The following is a 17,500-nucleotide window of genomic DNA, read 5'->3' on the forward strand; positions in this document are numbered from 1 at the left end:
CGGGCAGTTTGGTTCTTTTTTTGGCAACAGAGGCTTCTTCTTAGCAACCCTCCCATGAATGCCATTTCGATTCAGTGTTCTTCTTGAAGCATGCACAGTTACCTGAGATGCAGCAAGGGAGGTCTGTAAATCTCTAGATGTTATGTTACCTGATTACCTTATTATTTTTCTTGTGGCTCTTGGGAATATTTTGGAAGGGCATCCACTTCTATAACAGAGTTGCTGTCATGTTAAATGCTCTCCATTTATAAATTATTTGCCTCACAGTGGACTGATGGAGCTCAAATCTTGTTGAGATGGTTTTATAGCCTTCACCAGACTGATGTGCTCTCACTACCCTCTTCCTGATGTCCTCTGAGATCTCCTTTCCTCTCGGCATGGTGTGTTTTGCATTCACCTGTATGGGTAACACATAACTGACCAGGTTTCTTATCTCTATTTATCAGAGTCCTGCCCAAACTCCTAAAGATCTCTCCTTTGATTGGTTCAATTGGTACCCAATGATTTACCCACCTGATTCTACTTACCTACTTGATTTAACCAATGCAACTTGGGGTTCACATATTTTTGCACCTGCACTAATTTCTTAAGAATTTAGTTTTTCTACTACAGGCATGATTTCCTCTAAACCAACATATGGAATTGGTAAATATAAACCTGTTATGTCAGATAAAAAAAATACTGGTTCTGATAAAATAAAGATTTCATGGTAAAAAGTAAAAAAATCTATCATTGCACAAGGGGTTCACATACTTCCAAGCAGCACTGTATGTTCTCCCTGGGGAAGACTGGGATGAGACGCAGGGAGCGGGGGAGGGGGGGTGGGTGAGATACTGCTACTCATTGCTACTAACACTCCTGCCCCTCCCCTCCCCTCCCCTCCCCAGCCCACCCTCGGAGGACTATACCTCCCACCCCCAAAGCACACGCCACAACTTGAACCCCCCCCAGCGAAGGATTACCCAGCCTAAGGAGGGGGGCGGGGGGGCGGAGAGGAGGGTACTGGTGTCATGGCGTGTGTCACCAGCTGCCACAAGGCATCTTGGGAATAAGACTGCCCCCCCCCCACACCCCGACCCGGGTCCCTGTGGCCCCTCCCCTCAGAGATTGTTGCCATATCACTTGTCAAGCGGAGGCTACGAGTCTTTAGGGAGGGAGGGTGGGCTGGTGGTCTCTGGGGAGGGAGAGGAAGAAAGTCCTAATTGAAGGGAGGTGTCAAGGGACTCACTACAGGGATGGACAGGAGGGGCGGGGGGTGGAGGGTGTGTGTGTGTGGGGGGGGGGGGGGGGGTATGCGTCCCTCTGCCTAGTTAACCAGCCCAGGGTGGGAAGGGGGGGGGGGCCACCAGAGAAAAACAACAAAACCTATTTAACAAAGTGAGGTGATAATGACAGGCTGGGGCCTCATAAACTCAGACCCCCGACAGAGAGGAAGAGAGGGGAAGAGCCACATAACTCTGAGAGGGAGAGGAAGAGAGGGGAAGAGAGAGGAAGAGAGGGGAAGAGAGAGGAAGAGAGGGGAAGAGAGAGGAAGAGAGGGGAAGAGAGAGGAAGAGAGCGGAAGAGAGAGGAAGAGAGGGGAAGAGAGAGGAAGAGAGGGGAAGAGAGAGGAAGAGAGGGGAAGAGAGAGGAAGAGAGCGGAAGAGAGAGGAAGAGAGGGGAAGAGAGAGGAAGAGAGGGGAAGAGAGAGGAAGAGAGGGGAAGAGAGAGGAAGAGAGCGGAAGAGAGAGGAAGAGAGGGGAAGAGAGAGGAAGAGAGGGGAAGAGAGAGACTATGCAGCCCTGACAGAGAGGAAGTGGAAGAGAGAGGAAGAGAGCGGAAGGAGAAAAGAGAGGCCATACAGTCCTCATGTTAATGACGCTGTCAGAACAGCAAGGGCCACATCACCTCACAGGCTTTCCTGTACGCTTGTGACTTCCTGTACGCTTGTGACTTCAGAGAACAGATAGACCAGCTTCAAAAGATATGACTTTCATGAGAAAAAAACAAAACATGCTCACATATGAGGAGAAAAAAAACAAAAAATTGCCAAAAAATCTAATCAAGGAACCAAAACCAAGGAGAGAGTAGATATGTGGCTATGTTCTCAGGACAACCTCTTAAAGGTACTTCTGAAGGTCAACATAGCTCCAGGCTGGTTATCTGACCTGTGGTGAGACATAGACAGGCGGGGGGTGAACTAATCCTAAAGGGGAGCGGGGGGGGGGGGGGGGGGGGCAGAGGGGAGAATGGGGGGGGGGGGGAGAGACAGAGGGGAGAATGGGGGGGGGGGGGGGAGAATGGGGGGGGGGGGGGAGACAGAGGGGAGAATGGGGGGGGGGGAGCGTGGGGGGCCAGCTGGTGTCTGACCAGAGGATCGGGGTATTACAGGGATTTAAAGACGAGGGGCAGCAGGGGGACCTGGGAGGAGACCCTCCCCCCCCAAAACCTGAGGAAGGTGAGGAGAGTTAGAGACCTGGAGGAGAGAGGGAGGTCAGAGAGGGGTGGCAGAGATGGGTGGCAGAGAGGGAGGTCAGAGAGGGAGGTCAGAGAGGGAGGTCAGAGAGGGGTGGCAGAGAGGGGTGGCAGAGAGGGAGGTCAGAGAGGGGTGGCAGAGAGGGGTGGCAGAGAGGGAGGTCAGAGAGGGGTGGCAGAGAGGGAGGGCAGAGAGGGGTGGCAGAGAGGGGTGGCAGAGAGGGGTGGCAGAGAGGGGTGGGAGAGAGGGAGGTCAGAGAGGGGTGGCAGAGAGGGGTGGCAGAGAGGGAGGTCAGAGAGGGGTGGCAGAGAGGGGTGGCAGAGAGGGGAAAGAGGGAGTGGGGGAATTACGGTAAGATTTCCACCTCTATACAAAGATAAATGACCCAAAAAAAAAAATATACAAACGTTAAAGACGTTTGGATCCTGATGTGTAGAGGCCATGTCATATCCATGCTGTCTCATGTCTAGACAGTCCGGTGGGTCTTTACTAACATGATAAAGCGTATGATAATCAACGTCTCCGTGGTTGAAGCTGAAACGCTGCTGATCTATCATCCACCAATGAGGTGACAGTAGCGTTAGTCAGGTGACAGGACAGATACTTAGACATGGTATATACACTACAGAGGGGGGGAGTGAGGGAGGGGTGTTGGGAGGGGGTGGGGGGGGGGGTGGGAAAGAGGGAGGGAGGGTTGGATAGACAGATAGACAGAGAGACAGACGGGCGCTTAGTGGCGTAGCACACTAATGCGTATACCACGTAATCGCAAGGTTCCTGGTTCGATTCCGACCCTCGATATATCCTGCATGTCATCCCTCCTCTCTCTCACCCATCTTTCCTGTCAATCTCTACTGTCTCTATCTCTCAATAAAGCAGAAATGCCCTAACATTTAAAAAAAAAAAAAGACAGACAGACAGACAGACAGGTCTGATACTTTGTGATGTCAGACAGACAGACAGGTCTGATACTTTGTGATGTCAGACAGACAGACAGACAGACTACTGTATGACAGACAGACAGACAGACTACTGTATGACAGACAGACAGACAGACTACAGTATGACAGACAGACAGACAGACAGACAGACTACAGTATGCCACCAGTGGTCAGAAGGCCCTCCAGGTACGTACCAGCCAGACGGTTGTTGACGCGGTTGTGTCCTGACCAGAGCCAGAGGACAGCAGCTGACAGAGTCCCCACCTGGGCCATGCTCTCCTCCGCCATGTTCTCAAAGTGGGTGGCACACGCCCTGCAGCCGAAGAAGCTGTGGATGTAGGCCCTCATGGCCTGCAGCACCTCCTGGGGGTCTGGAGGGGAACAACACACAATAGAAGGACAGTGTCAGTAACACACGATCAGAATCAACTTTTCCATCATTACATTTTTGTCCGATTTTCTTTCAATGACATTTCAATTTTCATCTGAGCGCAGACCAGTGACACTTTGTGATGTCGTTCAGAATTTGTATAAATTGCGTAATACTGCTTTAAATTCTGCATGTTGCATAGTGCTGCTGAAAAGCAATGATGTAAATCTAAAGTTAAAGTCAAAACATAATTATCATACTGTTCTATATGGTTAAAAGTATGTTCATATGCCATGTTACCACAAAACTGCAGAGGATATCAACGCACCGGATCCAGAAATGGTCAAAATATTGAACACATACTTGAACTACATAGCATCATTAACTCCATAACAACCATAAACCTGAAACCTTACTAGCACCAGGCCTCTACCCTGTGGGTTCCCACGCTTATATGGGCCAGGAGTCAAAGTATTTGGTTAACCATGTGTGTGAAGATGGGTGTTGGGGGGGACGGGGACGGAGGACAGGGGGGCAGATGTAAGGTATTTAGTTAACCCTGTGTGTGAAAATGGGTGTTGGGGGGGACGGGGATGGAGGACAGGGGGGCAGATGTAAGGTATTTAGTTAACCCTGTGTGTGAACAAAGGGGGGGCAGAGATCACAGGCAGGCAGCAGCGCAGATATTTTTATGCTGCAGGTTTTTGTTTTGTTCTCTACTGTAAAGCCCTATCTGGCCCCTCAGATGTGTGTGTGTGTGTGTGTGTGTGTGTGTGTGTGTGTGTGAGGGGGTGTGTGTGGGGGGAGCGTATTTAAGCCAGTGGTCCACCCTTGGGGGCCAGATGGACACCCCTGGTCCCTGGTCACCCATCTGCAGGTCCCCACCCCCCACCCCCCCCAACCACCCCCTCTAAGCCCGTGGATTATCCCCCCCCACCCCCAGCCCCCCTCCCCCAGCAGGGCAGGGGCAGAGCGTCGGTCATCTGCCTCTTCTTTTATCACCCACTCAGATCCCACTAATCTGGAGAAATCCCTTTTTACCCAGAGCCACAATTAGGCACTGTGTTCACATGGGCTGGGTGTCAACGGAACAGATCACTGGACACAACAAGACAAGTGTTGTTTTCTATGGTCACGGAATTTGACACAAAGTCAGTGTGTGTGTGTGTGTGTGTGTGTGTGTGTGTGTGTCCAAATGTTGTCTTTGTGCATGCATGTGTGTGTGGTAACGTCAGGTCAACACTAAACATTCCACTAAACATTCCGGGCTAATTTGTTTACAAAACCCCACAAAAGCACTTGTCCCCAACCCGCCTCCTCCCCTGCCCCCAGTCAGCCCCTTCCCTGCTCCCTGCTCCCAGGCCCCCCCACCCCTCTCCCCCACCCCGGCATTCATAGCAGGTTCAATTGGAGGGAGCAGTCCCCAGAGGGTGATAATAGTTAGCAGCTCTAACAGAGGGAAGCAGACTGGAAACACTTGTGTCACGGTTCATTGCCTGGGCACACACACACACACACACACACACACACACACACACACACACACACACACACCTCTCTCAGTGAATGGCTGGGGCTGGGCCAGTCTCCTAGGCAATGGGCTTTACACTCTTTATCAATGGGCTAGGGCTTGCGGGTTGCTCTGGCTGATTCATTCATTGAATGAATGATAGATTTGTGGAGTGTGTGTGCGCGTGTCAATGGTAAAGCCTGTGTGTGTGTGCATGTGTCTCAACAGTGAGGCCTGTGTGTGTGTGTGTATATACTGTATGTGTGTGTAGTGTATGTGTAGTGTATGTGTATGTGTGTGTGTGTGTGTAGTTTATGTGTGTGTGTAGTGTATGTGTGTGTGTGTAGTGTATGTGTATGTGTGTAGTGTATGTGTGTATGTGTAGTGTATGTGTATGTGTGTAGTGTATGTGTGTAGTTTATGTGTGTGTGTAGTGTATGTAGTTTATGTGTGTGTAGTCTATGTGTGTGTACCTGAGCCGTTGGCCTTGGCCTGGACAGTGAGGACATGGAAGAGGGTCCACATGGAGCATGGGTAACGCCTGAAGTGGGGCTTAGAGCCCTGGCAGCCCACCCACCTGACACCCTCAGGCAGAACAGCATCAGGAACCTGGACGGAGACACACACACACACACACACACACACACACGGACGGACGGACGGACGGACATACACACAGACGGACGGACACACACACGGACGGACAGAGACAGAGACACACACACACACACACACACACACACACACACACACACACACACATACACAACGGTTTACATTGATGAAAACAAGTAGCCTGCAAGGAGAATATATACAGTTTATGCACAACGACTAATGACATGGGAAAACATTTTGTGCCATTCTCAGAATCAATGCGATGTCACTTCCAGGTTAAAAGCCCCCCCTTCTTAAGAGTGCTGGTCCCCGGCCGGCAGACAGAGTAGAACCACTGATGGAACGTGCTCTGATCCAACAACATAATTCCTCTGTCACATAGTCGTTTCTTGTTGCTGACGCTGTGAATGACAGTATTACTGAAATGCCGATAGTAAAGATCTGTGTGTGTGTGTGTGTGTGTGTGTGTGTGTGTATGTGTGTGTGTTGTTTTCTAATGCATGAAGTGTTAGTGTGTGTGTGTGTGTGTGTGTGTGTGTGTGTGTGTGTGTGTTGTTTTCTAATGCATGAAGTGTTAGTGTGTGTGTGTGTGTGTGTGTGTGTGTGTGTGTGTGTGTCTATGTATAGTGATGTGCGGGGCACAAGTCAATTTCCTGCTGGGAGCCGGGTTCATACCTCCCCATTGATTCATTGATCCATTGATTTTGCAGATAAAAGCTAATGATGTCACTAAGTGACTTAGTGACATCTAAGGTCTTATTAGGGGGCCCACAGTAGCAGGCCTCAGTCCAAACCCAGCGCCGTGATCTACAATAGCAGGTTAAACACACGCTGGCCGGGGGCAGTCAGTACAAACTCGTATGAAGAAATATATCTGGATTACAGGGGAGGCTGGTGGAGGTAGACATCGGAGGACGGGGCTCATTGTAATGCATGGAATGGAATGAGGAATGGCATCAAACACAGCATGGGTGCCTCATTGTAACGCAATAATGTAAAGTAATGAGCTGAGGTGTTTGATACCAGTCCTCATTCCATTCAATGCGTTACAATGAGCCCCGTCCTCCGATGTCTACCTCCACCAGCCTCCCCTGTTAACTGCGCTATATGCTGATGCTGTAACCATAGCAACAGTACATCCCCAGTTTATGTACAGATCATCTGTTTATGTGCAATTAATTCTTTTTATCAGAAATCTGCGAAATAATATCAATAATATGACATGTCCCTCCTCATCAACTTCTCTGGTTCACTGGGAACCACTTCCTGATGTATGTGTGTTCTGATTGGTCGAGGGCTTGGCCGTGACCTCTCACCCCGGCGGTGTTGTCCAGGGCATCTCTCAGAGCGCTGTAGGAGAGCTCCGCGTTGCCATGACGCTGCAGCCACGAGTTCACCGAGGTCAGAAGGTTCTTCACCACCGGACGGCCAGGGAAGTACTGACAACACAACATCATCATCATTATCATCACCACCATCATCATCATTATCATCATCATCCTCATCAGAACTCATCACATCATCATCATCTGTTATACATTTCGGATGTTGATTGTCTGTTATGGGTTTTAAATAAAGTTGTGCTTGCAGTTCTCAACTGCAGTTGCCAGTCAGTGTGAATATGATGTCATCGTTCCTCCGGGTTCATTTCCCCAATACATTACATCACTAAACTCTCTCTCAAACACCGCTTGTTTACGTTCTCTAACCTGCATGGTTGTCAGGGCAACCTGGCGTGTGTGTGTCTAACAGGAGGGTAGAAACACGGAACAATACCAGAGAGGAAATCCCTCTGACTGGAGACTGAGACCAGTGGTGACAGAGGACTGTCAGATACACACAGGCAGGCTTTAACACACACACTCTCACACGCACACACACACACACACACACACACACACACACACACACACACACACACACACAAACTGATAGCTGATACAGTAGGAGAGGTACAGTCACTTCCTAGCATTAGAGTGCCATTACCCACACACACACACACACACAATTTCCCCCATGATAATGACGAGATCCTACAGGTTTAACCCTAACGGCAGTGAGTCGACTAAATAAACACTCCGTTGTCACGGTAACCCCTCCCCACTCCTACTCCTAAACAGACAGGTAAGATGCCGCAGTCACGCAGAGACACACACACACACACACAGCTTTAGAACGAGCTGTTGAGTCACTCACAGCCGACCAACGTGTGAGTATCTTTAAACAGAGACGATAGATCAAAACACAGTCACATGGTGATGTTTCACGTGTCTTGAGTCATGACAATTATCCTTAAAAAACATCCAACTGTTTTTAAGTAATGAAATACTATTTAGTGAGTTCAAAGTGACCAACGACCCAGCGTAAACCAGAGCAACAACAACAACAACAACAACAACCAGCAGTGAGAATCCAAACATGTCTGGTCTGGCAAGGGGCCGGGGGGGGAGGGGGCAACAATCTATCAGCACACACAGGCACAGGCTGGCGGGGGGCTAGGGGGGTAGCAGTCAGGGGGGCGGGGGTCTTAGGGGAGGGAGGGGGGGCCGGGGGACGTTGGAAGCAGTGAGCAGCATCCCAGAGGTGCACCTTTTTTGATTTGTGCTGTTGAGTATTTTCAATTTGGCCTCCACCATCTGTTCATCTGTTCAGCTGCGCTGCGTCTGATTGGCTGGCTCACCGCTCCCATTCATCACTCTCTAACAGGATCTCTAGCACGCGCGCGCACACACACACACACACACACACACACACACACACACACACACACACACACACACACACACTGTAGTCTTACACACACACACACACACACACACACACACACACACACACACACACACACACACACACACCCTCTCCAGGAGCTTTACTTAACCCTCACTGCTTTGATACGCTCCTTTAATCTCAGTGACGCTCCCCCCAAAATCACTGCGAGGGTTTTCAGGGGGTCCACCTCCACATCCCCGGTCCTACAGGTGGGGGTGTTAGCGGGACACAAAGGGGGTCTACCAGACCCTGCTGTCCCTGAGGTGCACAATTGGTTTATGGTGGGGTTGTCTAGGTCTGTGGGACTGGGCTTTAACCAGCGAGAAAAGCTCATTAGAACCAGCATGAATTAAACAGAGAGGAAGGAGTGGAGAGGTCTAATGGGTTTAGCTCCTGATGCTCATCAGGTTACCATGCTCTTTAGGCTCTCTCCACCTTCTGTGTCTGTCAGGGGAGGCTGGTGGAGGTAGAAATCGGAGGATTGGAACGGAATGAGGGAATGGTATGAAACACGTTGTTTCAACTGGTGCCTCTGCTTCCTAAATCGTCAGCAGGGAGGATATCTTAGATATTTGGCCCGAAGGAAAACAATGATCTGACAGAAGGAACAGAAGTCTTGAGCATCAACATATATGGTCCTTCTAAGCCACCATCTCCTTAACTCTGGCAGTGAACCATCAACCACGACCAAAGCCCCCCACCCCCCCTCTTATAGGACCATGACAATCCACTTCACCCTGACAATATGTCATCTTCAATCCGATTAGTATCAGCAGGCCTTGAGGAGCCTGGGGGTCTCCTCCTCCGGGAGACGTACAACAGAGGAGGCAGCTGTCCCTCTGGCTGGCTGGGGAAGCCCTGTTTAACACACACACACACACACACACACAGGAAAGACAGACACAGACACACAGACACACACACACACACCGGAAAGACAGACACAGACACACACACCACCTTCCTCAGCCCACCTCAGGGACCAATATACATGCCACTGAGTAAACGCTGGCTAACAGCCTTCCTCCCTCCCTTGACACCCCCCCCCCCTCCCCAGATCTATCTTCATCTGTCATGTCCCCCCCAGCCCCCCACAGACCTGTGCCCTGTGCCAGTAGAGTCCAGAGGTTTGTAGCTATCACTGCTACTGTATGGCTGTAGGACAGACAAGAGACCTATCAGCTGCCATAGAGACATTCCTCCATAACTACACACCTCCGGTAACTGCTAACCTAACTACTAACTGATAACCTAACCGCTAACTACCAACCTAACCTTTAACCTTGACATGAGTGCTCTGAGCCCTTCACTGTGCTACGGGAGGGAGAGAGAGAGAGAGAGAGAGAGAGAGGGAGGGAGAGGGAGATGGAGATGGAGAGAAGGCCTATGGGCTGGATTTGGAGACAAGCCTCCCCTAAGTCCTTGTTCTATTCCCCTGGGCGTCCCTCCCTCTCGGCTGGAGGCCTCTTTCAAGAAAGCAGGATAGAAGGATAGAAGAGTAATCCTCAAACCACCCTGTAATGCTCTCAGGCCTTCGAGATCCACTCTTTTTAATCCTCGTATGCATGTAGGGATTCATCAATCCGGATTGTGCCTGACAAGACAGTAAGTCTAGTCATGTTATGGAAAAATAACTTGTGTTTACGTTTTTCTGTCTTAGAGAGAGGAGGTCTATGAAGGGTAAATAACAACAACACACCACAGAGTCTGTTCTCACACACACACACACACACACACACACACACACACACACACACCTTCAGAACAAGTTGTTGAGTCACTCACAGCCGACCAACGTGTGAGTATCTTTAAACAGAGACGATAGATCAAAACACAGTCACATGGTGATGTTTCACGTGTCTTGAGTCATGACAATTATCCTTAAAAAAACAGTAAAGAAATACTATTTAGTGAGTTTAAAGTCATGTTATAGTCATGTTAGGGAAAAATAACTCGTGTTTACGTTTGTTCTGTCTTAGAGAGAGAAGGTCTATGAAAAGTAAACAACAACAACAACAACAACAAACAAACAATGGGTGAGAGGGTGGAAGATAACTCTGGTGTTTTCATCTCGTCTTAGATTGAGATGCTCTGTGATGAGGCAGTACAACACAGTACGGCAAATGTGTCCTTGTAAAGCGCATCGTATTGCATCCGTGTACGAAAATGTGCTATATATATAAATAAAGTTTGATTGGATTTGATTCAGTAAGAAGTGTTTTGCCACCCGTGAGGGAGTGTGTCATCATCACCACGACGACAACACCAGGTTCTAGTTCTAGACCCAGTGACTCACCTTCGCCGTGATCGAATTATGTGACTCACTCTGGCAGTTTAGGTGTCTTACACAGTAGTGGTAATACTCTGTCTTAGTACTTAACTTACGACACATGAATTAGTCGTTATATTCGTGCTGAGTGAGATTGTATTGTATACTGATATTGTTTATACTGTATACTGATGTTGTTTTTTTAAATATGTTTTTAGGGCATTTCTGCTTTATTGGGATAGAGACAGTAGAGATTGACAGGAAAGATGGGTGAGAGAGAGAGAGGAGGGATGACATGCAGGATATGTCGATGGTTGGAATCGAACCAGGGACCTTGCGATGATATGGTATGCACCTTAGTGTGCTACGCCACTGAGCATCCCCATACTGATATTGTTTATATTGTATACTGATATTGTTTATATTGTATACCGATATTGTTTATATTGTATACCGATATTGTACTCTTTGTTGGCAACAAAGACTGTCTCAGTTTCTACCTCCTCGGCTACACAAAGCGACAGCCAACAAGGCCTGTGTGTGTGTGTATGTGTGTGTGTATGTGGGGGGGGAGTCTGTGTGTGTGTGTGTGTGTGTGTATGTGGGGGGGGAGTCTGTGTGTGTGTGTGTGTGTGTGTGTGTGTGTGTGGCAGCGGACTGACAGCCTAAAATACCACGGGGAGACGGGGAGTTGGAAGTATTGACAAAACAAACTGGAGTTAATGGGAGGCTGGAGTGCACTCCCCTCCACACACACACACACACACAGACAGACCCCCCCCCCCCCCCCACACACACACACACACAGACAGACACACCCCCCCCCCCCCCCCACACACACACACACACACACACAGACAGACCCCCCCCCCACACACACACACACAGATGTAAACAGACCCACACACACGGACACAGAGAGAGACACAGACACAGACACACATACACAGACACACACAGAGATACACATACACACAACCAGACACACACACACACACACACACACACACACACACACACACACACGCTCCAACTCCTCCCTAGAGAGTGAGACATAATTACAGCGAGGTGGACGAGAGGCGGGACGCTGCTCAGCCAATCAGAGCAGAGCTGGGAGGTCATTGTCTCTGGCCTCATCAAAGGTTCCCTGGCACACTTCTGGCTAGGGCAGGGGGGAGGAGGAGGAGGGGGGGGGGGAGGGGTCCCAGGGAGAGGAGGGGAGGAGAGGAGGGAGGAGGAGGAGGAGAGGGGAGGTATCCAAGCTTCTATAGCCTTTAAAGGGGAGGACGGGGGGGGGAGGTGGAAGGGAGGGGGGAGGTATCCACGCTCCATCCACAAGTTTATCCACCAGGGAATCAGATCAAGTATTCCAACGATCCCCTGGAGAGCTTTTTGTGTCCTGTCATCTCAATGGCCTGCTATGGGCTCAGCATTGAGAGTGTGACTATGTGCTGTGATTTGCCCAAAAACTGTCAAAGACTTGGCTGGTGTTGTCAAGACAACACAATTGTTCTATTGGAGAATTTAAACCGGGTCATCCTTTTGAATGGTGACACTTGTCTCATTTCTATACAGCTCAAAGTAAACCACACGGTTGCTGATCTTCTCTCTGTGTCTCACCTATCAATCCTACAACTCAATAGACTGCCTAATGCTCCCTCTAGTGGCGTGTTCCTGTAATTACAGAGCCCTGGCGGCATGACATTCCTAAGATCAGATGAGAGAGGTAAACAGAGGAGGAAGATGGGAGGTTTGTGTGGTGTGTGTGTGTGTGTGTGTGTGTGTTATGTTTGTGAGCTGTGTGTGATGTGTATCTAAGCTGTGTTGTGTGTCTGAGTTGTGTGTGTGTGTGTGTGTGAGTGTGTGTGTGTGTGTGTGTGTGTTATGTTTGTGAGCTGTGTGCGATGTGTATCTGAGCTGTGTTGTGTGTCTGAGTTGTGTGTGTGTGTGTGTGTGTGAGTGTGTGTGTGTGTGTGTGTTATGTTTGTGAGCTGTGTGTGAGCTGTGTTGTGTGTGTGTGTGTGTGTGTTATGTTTGTGAGCTGTATGTGATGTGTATCTGAGCTGTGTTGTGTGTCTGAGTTGTGTGTGTGTGTGTGTGTGTGTGTGAGTGGACCAGTCCCTCACCTTGGCCAGGACTGAGATGTAGTGTCTGAGCGCGCTCAGAGCCTCTCTGCTGATGACAGGGGAGGAAGTCAGCTCCACGCGCAGCGAGTAATGAAGCGCTGACTCCAGGTCTGCCATGTACACCCTAGACCTACACACACACACACACACACACACACACACACACACACACACACACACACACACACACACACACACACACACAAATGTCTTACGACTGAGATTACCTCCACTGCTAAAGCCGGAACACTCCTAAAAATGAGTAAACTAATTCTCAGAACCCAGTTCAAAATGCATTTCGTCAGCATTATGTTCAGCCTAAAAAAAGTAAATTCTTAAGTAAATTCTTTATCAAACTTTTACAAAACAACACGTTAGAATCTTGGGATGCTCTTAATGGGACTACAGGGTTAAGCTGCACCTGTTGAAGGGCCTCCACTGCTCCGCAGTAGTGTAAGTGAGGTCAGAGGTCACTGGCAGAGGCTTGCCTGCCCGCACTACCCCAGGCAACCTCTGGAGGGCGTAGGAGTAAAAGCTGCGAGCCTCAATTTGCCTGCAGGAGGAGACAGTACATCAGGGGAGGCTGGTGGAGGTAGAAATCGGAGGACGTGCTTATTGTAATGCATGGAATGGAATTAGGAATGCTATCAAACATGCAGAAGGACCTCAGGAAGGAAACAAGACAAAACCATCTAATAAAATGAAATTATTCTTTTAATCAAATATTTTAAAACATCTACACTCCTCCTATGCAACACCAAGCCTCTGAGCATCTTATATAGCAGCAGGACAAAGCAAGGTTTATAAGTATTCAGCTTCAGAGAGAAGATGTGGTTGTGTGTGTGGTTGTGTGTGTGTGTGTGGTTGTATGTGTGTGTGTGTGTGTGTGTGTGTGTGTGTGTGTGTGGTTGTATGTGTGTGTGTGTGTGGTTGTGTGTGTGTGTGTGTGTGTGTGTGTGTGTGTGTGTGCAGGTTCTCCTTTGTCAGACCACAGGGGAGTGGAGAGCCACAGGTGGGCCCGATCAACCTCTGCGAGATCACCCCCCCGCCCCCTAACCCCACCTCACCCCAGCCTCCTCTCCGCTCCTCCCTCCCTCCCTCCCTCTCTCTCTCTCCCCTTTCTCCTCTGATGAACAGATGGTGCCGGGGCAGGGGGGAACAGGGCGGGGCAGTGGGGGGCGTGGTGAGGGGAGAGACACCATCTCTGATCATCTCCCTCTTTGACAACGCTGGCGATGGAACACAACGCCCTGAATCTATAAACAACCCCTCCCCTGGGATCACTGGTGTAGATCTGAGGAGATTGGATAGGTCTAAGCCCTCTGATAGACCAGGTAAAGATGGTGATAATACCTGTCCTACCATCCTATAATCTAGTGAGAGAGGAAGAGGGATGAGGGGATGAGGGGATGAGGGGATGAGGGGATGCTCCGGCACAGCTTGGGACTTGGTTACACCTGACTGGTGGGTTGGGGGCTGGGGGGTTGGGGGGCTGGGGGGCTGGGAGTTGGGGGGTTGGGGGCTGGGGGGCTATTCATCCTGGGGGTCCCCAGAGCCCTAGAGGCACGCGTCAGAGGAGGCACGCGTCGGAGAGGAGCGTGGGGCGGTGGGAGGGAGGGGCTGCATTCACCTGGGAGACACACACACACACACACACACACACACACACACACACACACACACACACACACACACACACACACACAGACACACGATGGATGTGAGCCCCCCCTCCACTCCCCCCCCCTGGATCAATCATACATTCAGCTGTGATGGGCGACCATCTGTCGCTGCACGCGTTGGGGATAGGGTGTGTGTGTGTGTGTGTGTGAGATTGGGGGGGGGGGGGCAGGCTTGGCAGGTGAACCGCAGGGAAGCAACACCATTGTTTTCATCCAAGAAATTAAAAACCCCCCTCTCTCCCCCCTGTACACCAGCGGAGAGGACGAGGAGGGGGGGGGGCATAAATACATCAACGATAAATCATTCCCTTTTTGCATGTCAACAGAACAGACTGCTCCTGCATGCCAAGTTATTGAAAACAGCAAAACAAAAGCAAAAGATACAGCAGATTAATTCACAGGGTGCGGAATCATCGTCTGAGCATTATGACTGTGAATAATGACTGAGGTTCTGATTCTAGAAGCGATGTGATGGTGAATAATGACTGTTTCTACAGAGCCATTAGAAGACCAGGTGGTTAAAAGCAGCTCCTGAAGAGGTGTGGATAATAACACATTCCCTTCAGAGGTGTTGCATATTGTACTATGGAAAATGAAAATGTTGGATGATGTTTGAGTGTTCTAATGATGTTGTTCAATGTTATTATTATGCTACAATGTGTTGTAATGTTACTGATGTTACAGTATGTTGTGTAGACATCAGAGTATGTTGTGTAGACATCAGAGTATGTTGTAGTGATGTTAGGGTATGTTGTAGTGATGTTAGGGTATGTTGTAGTGATGTTAGGGTATGTTGTGTAGATGTTAGGGTATGTTGTGTAGATGTTAGGGTATGTTGTAGTGATGTTAGGGTATGTTGTGTAGATGTTAGGGTATGTTGTGTAGATGTCAGAGTATGTTCTAGTGATGTTAGGGTATGTTGTGTAGACGTCAGAGTATGTTGTGTAGATGTCAGAGTATGTTGTAATGATGTCAGAGTATGTTGTAATGATGTTAGGGTATGTTGTGTAGATGTCAGAGTATGTTGTAATGATGTTAGAGTATGTTGTGTAGACGTCAGAGTATGTTGTGTAGATGTTAGAGTATGTTCTAGTGATGTTAGGGTATGTTGTGTAGATGTCAGAGTATGTTGTGTAGACGTCAGAGTATGTTGTGTAGACGTCAGAGTATGTTGTGTAGACGTCAGAGTATGTTGTGTAGACGTCAGAGTATGTTGTGTAGATGTTAGAGTATGTTGTGTAGATGTTAGGGTATGTTGTGTAGATGTTAGGGTATGTTGTAGTGATGTTAGGGTATGTTGTGTAGATGTTAGGGTATGTTGTGTAGATGTCAGAGTATGTTCTAGTGATGTTAGGGTATGTTGTGTAGACGTCAGAGTATGTTGTGTAGATGTCAGAGTATGTTGTAATGATGTCAGAGTATGTTGTAATGATGTTAGGGTATGTTGTGTAGATGTCAGAGTATGTTGTAATGATGTTAGAGTATGTTGTGTAGACGTCAGAGTATGTTGTGTAGATGTTAGAGTATGTTCTAGTGATGTTAGGGTATGTTGTGTAGATGTCAGAGTATGTTCTAGTGATGTTAGGGTATGTTGTGTAGATGTCAGAGTATGTTGTAATGATGTTAGAGTATGTTGTAATGATGTTAGAGTATGTTGTGTAGATGTCAGAGTATGTTGTGTAGACGTCAGAGTATGTTGTGTAGACGTCAGAGTATGTTGTGTAGACGTCAGAGTATGTTGTGTAGATGTTAGAGTATGTTGTGTAGATGTTAGGGTATGTTGTGTAGATGTTAGGGTATGTTGTAGTGATGTTAGGGTATGTTGTGTAGATGTTAGGGTATGTTGTGTAGATGTCAGAGTATGTTCTAGTGATGTTAGGGTATGTTGTGTAGACGTCAGAGTATGTTGTGTAGATGTCAGAGTATGTTGTAATGATGTCAGAGTATGTTGTAATGATGTTAGGGTATGTTGTGTAGATGTCAGAGTATGTTGTAATGATGTTAGAGTATGTTGTGTAGACGTCAGAGTATGTTGTGTAGATGTTAGAGTATGTTCTAGTGATGTTAGGGTATGTTGTGTAGATGTCAGAGTATGTTCTAGTGATGTTAGGGTATGTTGTGTAGATGTTAGAGTATGTTGTGTAGATGTCAGAGTATGTTGTGTAGACGTCAGAGTATGTTGTGTAGACGTCAGAGTATGTTGTGTAGACGTCAGAGTATGTTGTGTAGATGTTAGAGTATGTTGTGTAGATGTCAGAGTATGTTGTGTAGATGTTAGAGTAGCCACTCACACTTTGAGCCGGGTGAAGTTGCCACCAGGGTAGTACAGGTAGCAGGAGGGGTAGTCAGTCACGCCTAGCTTAGCAACCAGACCTTCCTCTGTGTTCAGCACCCTCCGCACCGCCACGTTCTCATACTGCAGCAGGTCCAAAGTCACCTGGTACACAGACAGACAGACAGACAGACAGACAGACAGGCACGCACACAGCCACACACACAGCCACACACACAGCCACACAATAATTTGCTTACTATTAATGCAAAGCAGTTTTCTGTGGGATCACTATTGGCTATTCGTTTGTTTAAACAAAACTTCTTCTTCTTCTTCTTCTTCTTTATTCCAACATGTAGGTTGAAATGTGGCAACAAGCTCTTACCTCTCTGCCGACGTAGGAGTTGGCATTCTCAAAGATCAGGGCCACCTGATCCACATTGTTGGTCTCAAAGAAGTTGTCCACCTCCGCTTCACTGTGGAGAGAGGAG

The 17,500-nt window shown here is 48.5% G+C and overlaps 1 protein-coding gene across 1 annotated transcript in view; it reads right to left on the bottom strand.

The window, feature by feature from the left end:
- Positions 1-17,500, bottom strand: part of qsox1 (quiescin Q6 sulfhydryl oxidase 1) — a gene marked incomplete at its 5' end in the record, with an annotated part of 28,694 nt that overhangs the window by 4,708 nt on the left and 6,486 nt on the right. The window contains 7 exons of the mRNA XM_083695225.1: positions 3,591-3,767; positions 5,750-5,885; positions 7,208-7,330; positions 13,056-13,185; positions 13,477-13,608; positions 17,029-17,174; positions 17,395-17,485. Coding sequence (XP_083551351.1) covers positions 3,591-3,767; positions 5,750-5,885; positions 7,208-7,330; positions 13,056-13,185; positions 13,477-13,608; positions 17,029-17,174; positions 17,395-17,485 — 935 coding nt within the window. The remainder of the gene's footprint in view (positions 1-3,590; positions 3,768-5,749; positions 5,886-7,207; positions 7,331-13,055; positions 13,186-13,476; positions 13,609-17,028; positions 17,175-17,394; positions 17,486-17,500) is intronic.

This window comes from Argentina silus (genome assembly GCF_951799395.1).
Source record: "Argentina silus genome assembly, chromosome: X".
Classification (NCBI taxonomy): domain Eukaryota; kingdom Metazoa; phylum Chordata; class Actinopteri; order Argentiniformes; family Argentinidae; genus Argentina; species Argentina silus.